The sequence below is a fragment of the Sinohyriopsis cumingii genome, chromosome 17 (assembly GCF_028554795.1).
Source record: "Sinohyriopsis cumingii isolate HCF-2022 chromosome 17, ASM2855479v2, whole genome shotgun sequence".
NCBI classification, from domain to species: domain Eukaryota; kingdom Metazoa; phylum Mollusca; class Bivalvia; order Unionida; family Unionidae; genus Sinohyriopsis; species Sinohyriopsis cumingii.
In genome coordinates, this window is record NC_142977.1 from 63685456 (window position 1) to 63701906 (window position 16451).

General features: G+C 37.3%; 1 protein-coding gene across 2 annotated transcripts in view; it reads left to right on the forward strand.

Annotated features, from left to right (window-relative positions):
- Positions 1-16451, forward strand: part of LOC149779103 (sulfotransferase 1A2-like) — a 69221-nt gene that overhangs the window by 37975 nt on the left and 14795 nt on the right. Inside the window, exons 1-2 of one of the 2 annotated variants that reach the window (XM_089939659.1) lie at positions 3173-3359; positions 9864-10187. In XM_089939659.1, the coding sequence (XP_089795785.1) occupies positions 3188-3359; positions 9864-10187 (496 nt within the window). In that variant the 5' untranslated portion in view covers positions 3173-3187. Of the gene's footprint in view, positions 1-3172; positions 3360-9863; positions 10188-16451 lie in introns of those variants that run through there. The other variant, XM_089939658.1, reaches the window with a different exon arrangement.

Sequence of the window (16451 nt, forward strand, 5' to 3'; positions counted from 1 at the left end):
TCTACTTTTAGGTATTTATGAAAAGATTCATGTCAAACTGAATTTTCTGGAAAATATCAAATTCATAGTAAACAAAATTACATTACATTGACATGTAATGAAATAAAAAATTAAAAAAATTTAAACTTACAAGCAGACAATTAAATTAAATAAAATATCAATTAAATCAAATATTCATAAACAGATATATGCAAATATGCCACATTGTGTTACATTTATTCAGAAAGGCACAACGAAATATCTCTTACATAGGTTTACTAATGAGGAAAATAACCCTTGCCCTTTTCCCCACGTTACTGAGATACCAATAAATTCTTCTGTCGAGATACAGATCTAAGATATTTAGTCTTGTATATTTTCAAAAAATCGAATATTTTCTTTATTTGTCTGTACCCATTTCTTTGTTTGGGTGTACCCAATTATTTATTAGCGAGCACCCATTTATTTATTTGGGTGTACCCATTTCTTTATTTAGGTGTACCCATTTATTTAATTGGGTGTACCCATTTCTTTATTCGGGTGTACCCATTTCATTATTTGGGTGTACCCATTTTTTGTTTTGTTTGGTGTACCCATTTATTTCTTTGGGTGTAATCATTTCTTTATTTGGGTGTACCCATTTTCTTTTTCTGGTGTACTCATTTCTTTATTAGGGAGCACCCATTTCTTTATTTTGGTGTACCCATTTTTTTGTTTGTTTGGTGTACCCATTTCTTTATTTGGTGTACCCATTTATTTATTTGTGTGTACCCATTTCGAGCAGACAATACATGGGTGTCGTCTTGGTTCATATAATCTGAAGGGAAATGACTAAAGGTTGCTAGTACTGCAGGTAGCACGTAATATGATGATGTAGGTCGGACAATGGATCGGTTGACCCATAGACCCTGCCAAGTGTGCGGGCCGCAACATCAGTGATTTTTATATACATTATCTGCTAACTTAATTTTGTTATTATCTCTCTGTCTCTCTCTGTCTGTCTCCGTCTGTCTGTCTGTCTGTCTGTCTCTCTCTCTGTGTCTCTCTCTCCGTATATATATATATATATATATATATATATATATATATATATATATAGAGAGAGAGAGAGAGAGAGAGAGAGAGAGATGGTGCTAATAAGAAGTGAATTTGTATATATGGACAAGGATTGTTATCCTATAGGCTTGACATTTTGTAATAAATTTCTCACACTTTATAGATTAAAACCCTGGTCCACATATTTCGGCACCTGTCTCCTTGCCTGCACGCACCAAATCCGATATCACGTATTTATTAAAAGCAGCAATTATCTGCATTCAAATTTGGTTGCACACATTGGTGCACATTTTATACACTTACCAGTATTTCTCGTATGTGTGCAGCTTCCGTTGGCTAAATAGTCCTTTTGGTGACATGTGCATTATATTTCCGGAGCAAATCATATTTTTGGCGACTTGTAAATCCACCTGGAATAGCACAACCATCTGTTATGTGGCCATTTTGAATTTCGCGCTTGATATGGCTGTCACAAATTACCGGTATGTGTCTGAAGTGTACGCACGTTTATTCCAAAAAAATTTGCGTGCATCATAATTGCACATTTTAATGAACAGGTCACATCAGACCCACATATCGTCCATCAGTATCAATACATATTTGTGGGGTTGATTTATCGGACTAATATATACCTTACTACCTTCACTTTTCAAATAAAAAACAAAACGTTTTTTGTGTGTTTTGTCACGTCTTCCTTTGATATTGCGGTATTATATAAAATTTTTTTGGGGGACTCGAATTAACATTACATTTGTTGTTACACTAAAATAACGATTGTATTATGCTGCCAAAGACAGTTATTCAAAAGCGTTGGTGAGCTTGTATGGCATCTTTTTAAAATTGAAATGAAACTGAAAGTAAGGCGATGTGTACCGTTTACTCGCGAACCTGGGCTCGAATTTCCGTAGAGTAAGAATTAAAAATTCTCTAACCTATATGATATTAATCATATCATTATTTGTATTAAATATTAATTCTGCCTACTTTTATGAAGCATTCTTCTATATAATCCAGGGATACCACTTTCTGTTATGTCTGGTGTATATTTATATTTGTTTATAATTAATTATAGATACTTTGATTTCTAGTGGTTAGAGCGTCCGCCTCAGAAGAAGGAGGCCGTGGGTTGGATCCCCGGCCGAGTCATACCAAAGACTTACAAAAATTGTACTTACAGCTGCCTTGCTAGGCGCTCAGCATTAAGAGGTTAGTCTTAGGACTGGTCAGACTGGTGTCAGGATAATGTGACTGGGTGGGACAACATGCTACATGTCTGCGGCATGATACCCCAGTGCTAGACATCACTATAAACTGCCACACTGCAGACATCGTAGCGATATGACTCAAAAAAGCTACGTTAAAAATCATTAAGCTACGTTATCAATCATGCGAGTGTGTCTGCTACACACGAGTATATATAACACCGATTGAATAACATCATGTTTTGGTGATGTGTGCTTAGCCGTGAGGGAAAATGGGCTCGTGTGTATAGGCAAGGCGATGGGTGCCGTGTACACACGAACCTGGGTTCGAATCTCCGTAGAGTACGAATTAAAAATTTCTCTAACCTGTCTGATAGTATTATTTGTATTATATCTAATTGATGACAGCTCCTAAAATTTTATGACATGGACCGAGCCTCACAGAAACTTAATGCATTACTAAGATCATAACTATTTCCCATTGGTTGTTGACTACCGGCGATCAATTATATAATGAAGGAAAATCTGTCTTTTGCTTCACTTATCAGGGCTTGAAGTTACGCAGAGGTTTGCCTGAATTTTCAGGGAGAACCGATGTAGTCTTGTTTTATAATTTGAAGTGTTTGGTCACAATTTTCCGATTCAGTTTTAAGAACGAAATTTCAGAAAAGCAGAAGAACTGCTTGAATTGTGTGGGTACGATCTGAAATAATCTTTCAATCAGGTAGGAATGTTTCAGAAATGTTGTCAAAATTTTATTTCCATCGATATTTTGCTGATGCAACTTGATCCGCCATTTTCACGATAGCTCGTGACCCGGAACAAAGGTAATTAAGTGGGCGGAGCGTATCGTCCGGTTTAAAACTATCCGTTCCGGAACATGATCAGCATACCTCACAGAATCTTGAGTCGAAGTAGTTTGAACCATTATACAGTATAACGTTAGCAACATGTCTGTGGTGACCTTTCCAGACGCTCGTGGAGATCACATATGGTTAATGGAGGTTGACGGTGAACTGTATCCGAATGTTGGAGGTGTAGAACAAGCGAATGGGATTCGAGCTTCAGTTAATGCCAAAGCACGCCCAGATGACATTCTTCTCTGTAATTACCCCAAGTCTGGTATGTCATTCATTCCTTCTAGATTTTTGTAAGTGCTGACTTTTCTATATGGAAATAAGATGTAGATTTTGAATATGAATGCAATAAAGATCGGCGCAAGAGTGAAAAAGGCAAATGTAGGTCTCTTTGAAGCGTGACTGGTATTCTTCTAAAAATTTCAATATGATGGTGCGATACACGACGCAAAATATCAATGTGTGAATGTTTTCTCACTGAATATATCTGTTATGACATGAGTTGTATCATAACCTTCTTCTCATCTCTTGCTATGAGAAGGGATTACTCATAAGTTAAGAAATGTCTTTGTTCATGTTCAGAGAGAGAGAGAGAGAGAGAGAGAGCAAGGGAATTCAGACTCTCTGACAAGGGTGTCACCAATAACCGTGATGATACGACTACATCTTTGGGGAATAAGGTACGGAACCGCTGTAAGGAAAAGACAGAGCTGTTCTGACTGGAGCAACGAAAATTCTTCGTAAGCCTGATTCGCTATTTATAGTTTTTCGTTGCTCAATGTTAGTGAGAACAAGCCCTTTGAACTTTTCCATGGCGATCGTGTGTACCATCTGCGCAACGCATACAATATTGATATAATAATAATTTGCATATTCTGCAGCTTTCCTCCAAATCTAAATTGATGACATTTAGAAACGAGCGAAATTTATTTTGTGCTGACGATTGTTGATTTTTAGTTACGCGCAAAATGTACTTTCTGCTGATAATTGTTGATATTTAGTTACGAGCGAAATATATTGTGCATTTTGTGCTGATAATTTGTTGATATTTAGTTACGGGCGAAATGTATTGTATTGTTGTATGGGTTTCTGCACCTGCTTGTAAAGTGCGATCTTTATAAAATAGCATACAGTTATATTACACAGATATATAAATTGTATCTCCATATATTTTAGTGGAAAATTATTTTCAATATAAATTAATGAAATATTACTTTAATACAATTTAGAACAAATTTCAATCGTAATACTTTTACTTAAAGTTCTGTCCTATCTTCTACAAATTTCGTTGGAGTATGCAATTTAGAAAGAAAATGTTATATTTAAAATCTATGTGAAAGCTTTTTGGCATTATTTGTATTGAGTCCTTTTGATGAGATAAAATTACAAAAAGTACAGTTATACTATTATAACTACTACGGATAATAACAAGAAAACAGTTCAGACTTTCGTCATGTCACGTTTTCATGGAAACAGAAAAAAGAAAATAAAGGACTTTAAAACTCCAAACTAGTTCAAACACTAAAACCTCAATCATGTTCAACACATCGGCCCAGGATGTTTACCTACGGACACCGCGGAACCGGTTTTTTGTTAAGCAGACCCAGATGGGTTTGCACAAAATTAAATGAAGCTGGAGAGGGGCTGTTAAAAAGTAGATACACATTTATTTTTGGATCAATATTTAGCGGGAAGAAATAAAAAACGTTTGGGATTAAAGTGAGTTGGAAAACACTCTGGCTTTGATACGAAATTATTGAAATTTATAAAAAGTGCAGATGGAAATAGAGTCAAAATAGCATCAATTTAAAATAAAGTGAAAGAAAAAGAGAAATACAAGAGGGAAAAAAGCAAGAGAGAGAGAGAGAGAGAAAGAGAAAGCGAGAGAGAGAGAGAGAGAGAGAGAGAGAGAGATCCTGATGCAAATGCGAAGTGAAACAGAAACAAGCGAAATACCTTTCAATTCGAATGAAATAGATCTGGCATTAGGAAGCCACACCACCCCTATCTGCACACAAGTTCAGGTCAAGATGTTTCCAGAAATTTTAGGTTACTACGCCCTATTAAAAAAAGAAGTAGGTCAATACGTTTCTCATTTTCAGACAATTGCCAGAATGTTGAAATGGGCAAAAGAGGAGTCGACTTTATTATTAAAAGGTATACATATTTGCAAAGTTCTTATTGTCTACACTTCACAGCCGTTACCACAGTGAGCTAATTATGATGCAGTTTGCAAAGGTCTCGTAGACTACCTTAGGTTGGGGTGGGGTGCTCCCAGTATTATCTTTAGGTATTACAGAAGACCCACCCTGGCTCGTTTTTGTTAGAAATTGAAGTAGCGATATAGATGCAAAGCTCTGAGCCCTCAGTCAGCGATATCGACAGTTAAATTATTGAATGCACAAAAGGTGAAATTAAAAAAAAAACCACAAATGTAATGCCATTCAATAACAGATAGTCCTTCCTCAAGTGAAATTCAATATTCAAAACCCTATCACTCGTCTTTCACTCGACCATGTGACGGCCTATTTCATCACGTGACTTAATGTGATAGATTTTCCTCCTGTCTTGTGTTTCTACTCTTCTCCAGTATTTCTTGACTGGTACCCAGTACCCCTTCAGTCCAACAACCACGTCCTTCACCCTTCCACTTCCTTCACTTCCGTTCTCTCCTTTTCTTGTCTCCCAGAAACTCGGGACCAACTGTATCAGGGTATTTCCCTACAGCTCCTCCTGTCCCTAAAAGCTTCCTGTCCGAAGCTCCTTTTTAATTCCCAGAATAACAATGTTTCCCGCCTATTTCAAATGACGTCGGAATAGCTTATAACTTCCTTATGTAAATTCCGCAACATGGTTGAGCGACTACTGACGTTTAGTTTCAAGACAGTAGATTTAAACTTGAGATTCCAATGGTGGCCACGCCTTGCTCAATTCCGAGTGGATGTTGATTCACCCATGTGTACATAATTAGCAGACATTACCCCTTCCCCGGCAGTATGTCAAGGGTAGATTTACGATCCCCACTTGATGTTCTTTTGAGCCCAACACCGGCAATTCATGCCACTTACCTGTGAATCGCACGCAGCCAAATAAGGCACCCGTAACAAGTTCCTACGGCCATGTTATATACAATATGCTGTCGGCTTACACTTTCGTAACATAAACCGGTGGGCCATCTGTGTACACATCGCTTTGACACTCATTGTTCGCAAGGCTGACTGTCGCAACATTTATGAAGAGAATAATCAGCCTCAGGGTCTAGCATATACATGTTGCAATCTGGCTATTGTTCCTTACTTATAACGTGACACCCTCCCACGCTTGGGAATATAATCGGGATTTTATTTCCCAAATTTGCTCCAAATGGAAAAGTGCGTTACACACGCAATCAAAGGAAAAATCATAGCGACGCTACACACTGACTACGGACACGAATATACACACAACATACGGTTATTTACAGAGTGATATATGCCACTTCAGCGCCCCTACTCATGAAATAAGCGCCGACAATCTCTGTTCTTTTCACGTATCTGATCTGAATCTGGTACTGCTGTAAGAACAACGACCATCGCACTCTCGTCCATTCGACAATTTCGGCTGCAAGAGATAGGCGAGGGGTTGGTGGACAGATTCCAATATGAACTTGCGCCCGTACAAGTACAGCTCGAACCGTGATATTCCGAACACGATTCCGAGGTATTCCCTCTCCGATACGGAATAGTTCTTCTCGGCAGCAGACAATTTCCGATTGCCGTACGCGACAGGAAAAAGCGTCCCGTCGTTCTCTTGTAACAGTACTGCTCCCAGTCCCGTGTCGCACGTGTCAGTGCGAAGCACGAAGTCTTTGGATAGATCTGGTAGGCGGACAATCGCGTCAGATGTAAGCCTATCCTTTAGCGTTTAGAATGTGTGCTCGCACGTATCCGTTCAAATAACGTTACCCAGGGATCGTTTCTTGGCCAGGTCAGACAACGGCACCGCGATCGCACTGAAATTGGCCACATACCCCCGGTAATACCCCACCAATCCCACGAATGATCTCACCTCAGCTTTCGTGGTGTGGAGTTTCACAGCTGCTCCACCTTTGACTTTTCTGGGGACAGCGTGCCTTTACTAAGGGTGTGTCCCAAATAATCCAAGGTTCGGAACCCCAGGTGACATTTGGAAGGGCTAGCCGTCAATCCCTCGTGACGTAGCCGCTCCAAAACGTCAGCAAGCAGAGTGAGGTGTTCACCCCACGTCTCTGTGGCTAGCAAGAGATCATCCATGAAGTGTTGGACACTCCCTATCGCGCAAGGGCTACAACAACGTCCGCATCATTCTAGTGAAGATGCTGGGAGCATTCTGGACTCCGAATGGCATGACCAACCATTGGTATGTCCCATCGCGAGTAGCAAAAGCGAGCTTTGCCCTATCCTCCTTTCTCACAGGGATTTGCCAATATCCCTTGGACAAATCCAACTTTGATAAAAATTTCGCCTTCGAGACACAAGCGAAAATATGTTTTGGATCAGATAGCGTTTCCACTTGAAATTGCGTCACCTGATTCAGCTTTCCGTAGTCGACACAAAACCGATGTGTGCCATCCTTCTTCTGCACTAGGACTACCGGAGAGCTGTACGGAGAGTCGGCGGGCTCGATTACACCCAGAGTAATCATCTGCCCGATCTCCTCCCTTAAGATGTGTCGTTTTGCATGGGACAAGGGGTAGGGATTCCACTGGACTGGCCGTCGTCCACCAGCTTTAAGCCGAACTCGACAAGTGACGTTCTCCTGGGTATTTCCGTAAGCACACCGTAATACCCGACCAGCAACGTCTCTATCTCTTCCCGTAGTACCATAGTCAACATGGGGTCGCACTCCACGTCCGAGGGGTTCTCAGCCCTTGTTAACGGATAGCTCGGGACAGTATTCGCCCCTTCCGTGTCGACTTCGGCGTCCTCGATGACGATCGTGGCGTTGACAAAATCGCTGGTGGTCTCCCTTTCCCGGTATCGCTTAAGGAGATTGGCATGTTAGAGCTTCTCCTTAGTCGGTAGACGTATCCGATAGGTTTGACCTCCGACTTTTCCAGTTACGACGTACGGCCCCCACCAGGAAACTTGCAACTTGTTGTGTACTTGGGACAAGAGCAACAACACCTTGTCGCCTACGTCATGCTGGTGTGGTTTTGCGCGCTTGTTGTAATACTTCGATTGACGTGTATTCACTCGCTTGATGTTCTCCTGTGCGAGTGAACAAACGTCCTTCAGTTTGTTTCGTAAATCCGCGAAGTACTGATAGGTAGTAAGTACCTCTTCAACAGCGTGATCGTACGTCCACAGCTGTCTCAGTACGGCGATTGGGCCATGTACGGTCCTCTCGTACAAGAATTAATATTATTTGTTTTTGGTCGCTATGCGGTACGCAATATATTTTGTAAAAAAAATTATTACTTGGATGTTTCGCCGGTACCATGTCACATTTTAGCTGTATTAAACAAAAAACGTTCGGGACCCTGGCTTATTCGTTTTAGTGTGCCCGCCGATGTAACCTAACAACGTAATGTCCAACCCCATGTGATGAACAATTTGTAGGGAGGCCTGGCAAATCGCATTAGTTTCCCACTAGATCTCTTCGGTGGGAATAACGCCGCCAAAACCTCATCTTGCCCACATTGTGGATTCTTTCTTTTTCACCCCATGCCTCTCTAAAGAGTAAATATGCAGTATTTTTCTCTTTGATTTTTCTTGTGTTACTATGGTAGCGTACATGTTCACAGGTCTGCCTATAATAAAAACTGAAAAATGACGGTCTTATGTGAATGAGTAAGGAATACAATGATAATGTAAATACTATCTTATTATATGAAAGCATTATGATATGCATTTTAATGAAAGCAATATACATATTGACAGAATTGAAGCTAGATATTCCAATACCAAACAACGTGACAGACGCACTGCAAACACATAATGCATCTTCGAATCACACAAACATAATACGTCAATGGAAAGTCCTAGTTTTATATTATATTTTGCATATATTATACAAGAGACGCGTTACATATACTGCACACATAAGATCATTTTCCCCTCTGGTTGGAAATGGGAGGGGATTCATTTAGATAGTCTTTTTTTTTTTAAGAACGCTCGTGCACAGGTTCGCATGAACGTGCTTCAACAAACAAAATCTTGCATTAATGTAATAAATAATGATAATAATAAATTCATTTTGCATGTTGTGAAGCCACTTGTAAATACTCTCCCAAATACACACAGCACACATTCTGAAGTACATCGCGAACACAACCTGGACAAAGATGGTAAGATAAGAAATGATATAGAGTCAGAAAGGCTAATATAAGGGTCATTTATCAGCATGCATGAAACAAACACCAACAGTCTCTATGAAATGACTATGAGCCAATACATTCCTGAATAAAGCTTCAGCGACTGATATGTATGTATGTATGTATGTATGTATGTATATATATATATATATATATATATATATATATATATATATATATATATATATATATATATATATATATATATATATATATCAGGAATGTATATAACTTGCCATTCATATAATGCACATTGAATCGAGAAAAGGCTTAATAATTCAACAGGAAGTATAAAATACACATGGACCAATGGGTAGACTGACTCTCTGTCTGTATGTCTGTCTGTCTGTCTGTCTGTCTCTCTCTCTCTCTCTCTTTCTCCAATAAGTGACAGATGAACGAATATTACAGTAGGGCACCTTTCTGTAATTATAGGATGTCATTGGATGTGGGAAGTGATCAGCATGATTCTGCAAGAAAGCGTTACGACGATCCCAGACTTTAAGGAAAATCACATGATTGAAATGATTCCTGAAAATCATTTGGCAGCCATTCCCTCGCCACGAGTTCTTAATACCCATATGAAATTCTCGGAGTTGCCTCGCGATATGATTGAGAAGCGGTGCAAAATTGTGTTGATCCTCCGAAATCCAAAAGACGTAGCGGTGTCATTCTATCACCATCACAGGGGTCTTGTCAATGTTTACCAATACGAGGGAAAATGGGAAAACTACATGTCTTTATTCAACAATGGCAAAGGTACGGCGCAAAATACATTTTGTGTGTGTGTGTGTGTTGTGGAGTAATGTGTTGTCCACATTTAGTATAATTAATCTCTGTATAATCTATGATCATCGAGAATCGGTCATGATCAGTTCTAAATAGAATTGCCCGTTCGCTATGTCTGCATATGCTACGGTCTCATTCAAAGATATTAAAATTGACCTCATTGAATAGAAATATGGAACTGTTGCATATCGACTTATTCCTTAACTCGCTAAGAGTTAAATGTAAAAATAGTCCTTATTAAGTAAAGATATCTCTCACGCAAGATAGAATATAAGATCAGAGACAGTGCAACATTAGACGGGGACCGAGGGTAACCGAGTGGTCTAATCTTCTTATATCTGCTCTTCATCCTTCTTTTATCGTTTCTTCTCATTCTTCCTCTTTTACGTTTGCCTTGTCTTTAGCTTGTTGTCGTGATTTTGTAATTGTTCCTCTTCTCGTTGTTGTTTTTGTTTTTGATCTTTTTCTTGATCTTGTTCTTCTTGCACATTCACAAATTGTATCTGCGTAGTTCACAAAAGACTGATGGTTTTTATTGTGGAAGATATCACACACACACACACATACTCATGAGCACGTAACCAGCATTAGGGCGACATACGTCACAGAGCAGCATTAGGGTGACAGGATGACATCATGTTGTGTTACAAACAGTAGCACATATTTGTATATGAATTCATTAAAATAAATTATAATTTCTATTATCAAGCTTCAATATTCATGTTTAAAGCAACAAAATTTATTTTTAAATATAAGCACATATTTGTCGCCTTAATGCTGCGTCGCCGTAATGCCTACACACAACTGTGATAGTCAAAACATCCTTATGGCGACAAACGTTTCACACACATATTATGTCTAGTTCAGCATTAAGGCGACAGCGTTTCCAGTGTCCTTATTGCCATACCTAACACAACAGAAAAGAAAAATTATATTTTAAGATCATCAGAATCTTAAATATATGCATTTTAAAACTGTATTACGTATGTGCATCCACATCCTTATGCCGACATAATCTTCACATACATATTTTGTCTAACCCAGCATTAAGGCGACAGTGTTTCTAAGGGCCCTATTGCCATGCCAAACAAAACAAAGAAATAAACTTATATTTTTAAGGTGATCAAAATCATAAATATATGCCTTTTAAAACTGTATTACAACGTCTGCTTATCCATTTGCAAACGTTTTTATGTTTAACTCTTTTTAAAAATCCCCCCCCCCTTGCCGAAATATAAGAAAAAGCTTGTATGTGTGAGTTACCCAGGCTGGTTCCTCTAGCTAATGGGGATGTTCATCCGACCAAAGACCAATGCCTATGGCGGATCTCCTTCCTCCTGTTGTTTATGTGATTGCCTATGCCCTGTGTTTGCTATATGTATACTTGCTATAGTGTTTGTATGCTATAGATGTTACTGTAAGGACGGCATTATGTGATATCATTCCCTTGGTTTTATACTTGTTTTTTTCTACAATAGGACCATTTTCATTTCTGGAGTTCTTTTTGGTTCTTTATTGCTTTTAAATGACTTTAAGAAGAGACGTTTATGTATTCTATCAAAAGGTACAAAATACAATGAACACCCTAAACTGTATTTTTCTGTTTGCATGTTTAGTTTCTCTCTCATTCTTTTAATATTATTCAAGGGCAATTTGCCTAGCCTGATATAAGGGGTTACGCTAACTTTATTTGATAATTGTGCTGCTCCTAATTTTAGGACATGGTCTTGTGGTGCCTCTAGTTTTCATAAAGCTGAAAAAGAAGTCTATAGAAAAAAGGCCGAAAATCAAAATGAAAATAAAAAATAAAAGGGGAGAAATTTCTCCCTTTGCGTCTGTATGTTTATTTGTGTATGTGTTTGTTATTTGTTAGTGTTGTATTCGTGTATCCCTTATATTTTTATGTGTTTGTCCATGTGCTGCATCCGAGGTTTTCATGAACTACTACAAAGCCCTGTTCATTTCGTGCTATGTAAGCTCATTATTTCCTCCGGTACGCAGGTTCCCCGTCTGAAAGGCCTGGTGAACCTCTCTAAAGAGATTGTTAATGTTGTGTTAGATCGATGGGTTTCCCTTCTTTTTTTGTAATCTGCGTTTCGAGGTTAGATTATGCTAATGAGTCAAAATAAAAAGAAGAATTTAGGGAGATACCGTTAAAAAGGAAAAAAAAAAATCAAAGATTTAAAAATTCCATTCTCGCATCCCTGTGTACTTGTGAAATGTAAGAGAGGAGCCCCAGCCGGCGCACGGGCTGGAACCACCCCCTAAGCGGGGCGATGAACTGAGGCCATTCCCCCACAGTGGTCTTCCACAAGGGTGCAGGAAAAATTTTATTTTAGTCAAGCACTTATTTGTTTAATCCTAACTACATGACCATACTTCAACATTGTTTTAACAATATACTCAGTTATATTTTGTATACTTTATCAGATATTCTCTCTAGATATAATAAATTATTTCTTCGGTATCTCCCTTGTTTGCATATCTGCATTATGAAGTTAATTCGTTCTACTTTATTATTCGCACATTGAGCTATTGAATGGTATTTTGTTGGGCATTTGGGTATTTCTTTTACCATGTGGCGTTTGAAAGTCATTTCGCCCGTAAGCCATACATCCTGTACAAATTTAAATATCATACTTTGAACTTGTAAGGACTTTAATTCCCGCCCATGACTTCCACACATTTTTCCAGTTAATCCCCTAGTGTTTTGTTATACTACATATCTTCAGTTTTCGGTGTTTTCCCCCGATCCATTCGAATGTTTCTCTCTGTCTCTGTCTGCCTGTCTCTCTGTGTTCCTCATAGTTCCTTTTTATCTATTTATTTTAAAACTATTTCAAGTATTTTAGTTAAAAGGTTGTTTATATATATATATATATATATATATATATATATATATATATATATATATATATATATATATATATATATATATATATATATATATATATATATATAACTCATGGCGGTTTTTTAAAGTGAAACCCAGCCAGTATGTATACAAAGCTTCCAATGCTAATGCCGGAGTTTTTAATTCATTTTTTTTTTACAAATCTATTTAAAATATTAGCTAATTAACTATAATTGAATTGGGAAGACTTAACCACCCCCTAGTATTCGTCCTATCTAATATTTCCGTGGGTAGATTTTGCGTTTTGCTGTTCAATATATAATTTTCCAATTTTTTTTGTCTAATTCATTTAGTTTTTTATTTCCAGGTCAACGGATTTTATGATATAATTCGTATTGCTATAGGTCTACATGTATGTCCTGCCGCATTATACATAGTGGCGTAAGCATCCATATATCGATATTATCTTTTATCTTTGATACTATGTATTTGTAGTTGTCTATTTTTTGCTTTATGGCCAAGGGTCACTCCTAAAGCCTTGACTTTATCTTTTATTAGGTGAGGTGGGAGTCCCGGGTGATTCCCCTCCAGTTTCCTATCTTTAAAATTTCTGTTTGTCGTGGTTGATCTTGTAGTCTGAATATTTTCCGAAAGTTTCAAATTCGTTTTGCAGGTGCTTAAAGATTTTGCATCCTTGTGAAAGTTCGTGAAATCATCTGCGTGTTCGAGCATCTTATACTCATGTTTCAAATTTAGAATGCGTATATCTTCTATTTTCGAGTTGTTTTTTATTTTGTGACCCAAGACCTCAATTGCTATTACGTATAATAGCATGGACAGTGGGTGTCCCTGCCTCACTGACCTTTGAATTTCAAATTATTCCGTGATTGCTGTTTATCTGTACTCTCGCTTTTATTCCAGTGTACAAGATTTCGGCCCATTCCTGATTTTCTTTTCCGAAGCCATAGTTTGTAGTACCTGTTGTATGTTGTTGAGTTCTAATCTGTCGAAAGCTTTTTCTTGTACAAAGAGTATCATGGCACCCTTTTGACCAGATTAAGGTCTTCCCTACCTCCTTTCCCCTTGTATAATATCGTGATCATTCCCTCCCTCATGGAGTTAGAAAATTTTCCCTTTCCTAAAAATATGTTATTATATAGTGATTCTAAAATCGGCGTTATTTCTTTTTGGAATATCTGTTAGAATTCTGCGGCGAGCCAATGCATTCTTGGCGATTTTCCTTTCGCCAGGGATGAAATTGATTTCTTTATTTCTTCATTTGAGATGAAATCATCATACATGTCTTTGTGTTCTGATGACATTACCTCATGTACATACTGATAATATTTGTATACACTTCAATATATCATCTTTTGGTGAATAAATATTATTTAAATCCCTTATACTTTCCAGATCCTACTCTCCCCCTCCCTTTCTCAATTCTTCCCTCTTATATAACCCCTTTGCCTTTTTGTAAAGTATTGCAAATTTCCCCACTCTTATTATCCTCCATCATTTTGCTTCATCTAAAATCTCATTTAGAAGTTTCTGTGCTATTTGTTTTTCCTCATCTATCTCTGTCAAGTCTAAAAGAAAATTTAAGTTCTTGTTGCTCATTTTTTTATTTTCTCTCTCCATTTTTACAATAATTTAGAGTTTTCTTTTTAATTTTCCAGCTTTAGATATCCCATTCATTTTCAATATCTTGGTTGCCTTTATAAAACCCCTCAATCCTTCTGTTATAATGTATTCATATTCCTTTTCCCCATATATTTTCTTATTTAATTTCCATTGCCTCGCCTCTCCCCACGTTTTCCTTTTCTCTATTATTATTTCTTTATTAACCATTTTATGGTCTTATATTTTACATTCAGTTACTCTAAACTCTTTTATGTATCCCAAGCCTACTAACTTGGTATACACCATCTTCATACGTAAATTCTTTCTTTAAAATGTTTAATCTTCTATATGCATCAAATAGTTTGTGGTTTTTTTTTTAATCTTTCATATCCTCCCTAATTAATTTATCGTTTGGTGCTAAATATGTTTTCCTATCTACATCGTCTTCCACCCAGTTAAAATTCCCTCACATTATAACATTCACCATTGTAATGTCCTGTAAATATGTGATGAGGTTTTCCAAAATAAATATATTTTCTTAATTCTTTGTGCGGGAAAGTAAACGTTGACAAAATGCTAGTCTTTAATTTTTATACAGATTAAACGTTCTTAAAAAACCCTACATGTAGTTGCTGTCATGATACACCTTTATTGTTTCGAATTAGTGTTGCTACCCCACCCCTAGTATCGTCTTGATTATCACTAGTGATTAAAATTGCATCCATTTTTTACTCAAATTTCGTTTTTATTTCCTTTGTTATATTATTTTGCGTTTCTTATATCATTATTATTTCATAGTCCTCAGTTTCCTCTAATAATTTCCTTAATTTTTCTTCGTTAACCCCATTTATGTTAATGTCGCAATCCGGAAGTTTGTTCTTCCATTTTTACTCAAATGACAGTTGTTAACATCTTGATGAGATGCTTAATTTGATTCGTCAGTCTCCATGTTTGTTTTCTCCGTTGTATCAGTCACCAAGATATACTGTAATTTTAGTAATAGCTGTTATTTTGATGGTCAGTGGCGCAGGCAATCGTCTATTTTGATATCATAACTGTTTTGAGGACCAGTGGCTATGAGTTTTCAATAAAAATGTTGAGGATAACAAAGGGATTGATCATCGGAAACTGTTTAGAGTAGATGAGAATATATTGCCTGATTTAAACTGAATAAGACAGATTAAATGGCCCAGGGCCCAGGTTTTCTATATTACGTAGGTTTGCAATGTCCATACAGACTTTATTAGGTATCGGGAAGCAGCAATGATTGATATTTCCATACAGGCTGCATTAGGTTCCACGTGAGGGCATTGTTCACGTGTCAATCAAGCTGCATTAAGTGTCGCGTAGCGCAAAGTTTTGACTTGTCAAACAACAGTTCAGAGATAGAGGTTCGGAAAAATATGAGAATATATACCTGTGAAGCTATTTATGTAAAGAAAATTCGTGGCGCTTTTTCGTGAAACTTTGTTGTTAAGATTTTTGTCATGATTAGTTGTAATAATAATGATAATATTAATAATGGATATATATATATATATATATATATATATATATATATATATATATATATATATATATATATATATATATATATATAATGCAATGGCTTCAAGAAAGTTTTGCAAATCCTACAGTAATTCCATCTTGGCATCCGTCCGTCTACGGGAGACGATGGCATAGCTCCAAAGCACGCTTTTGCTTATCCTTCTTTTTAGCTCTTTTTTCAGCTTGCTTTATTCTTCTCTTTTCCTCTGCGT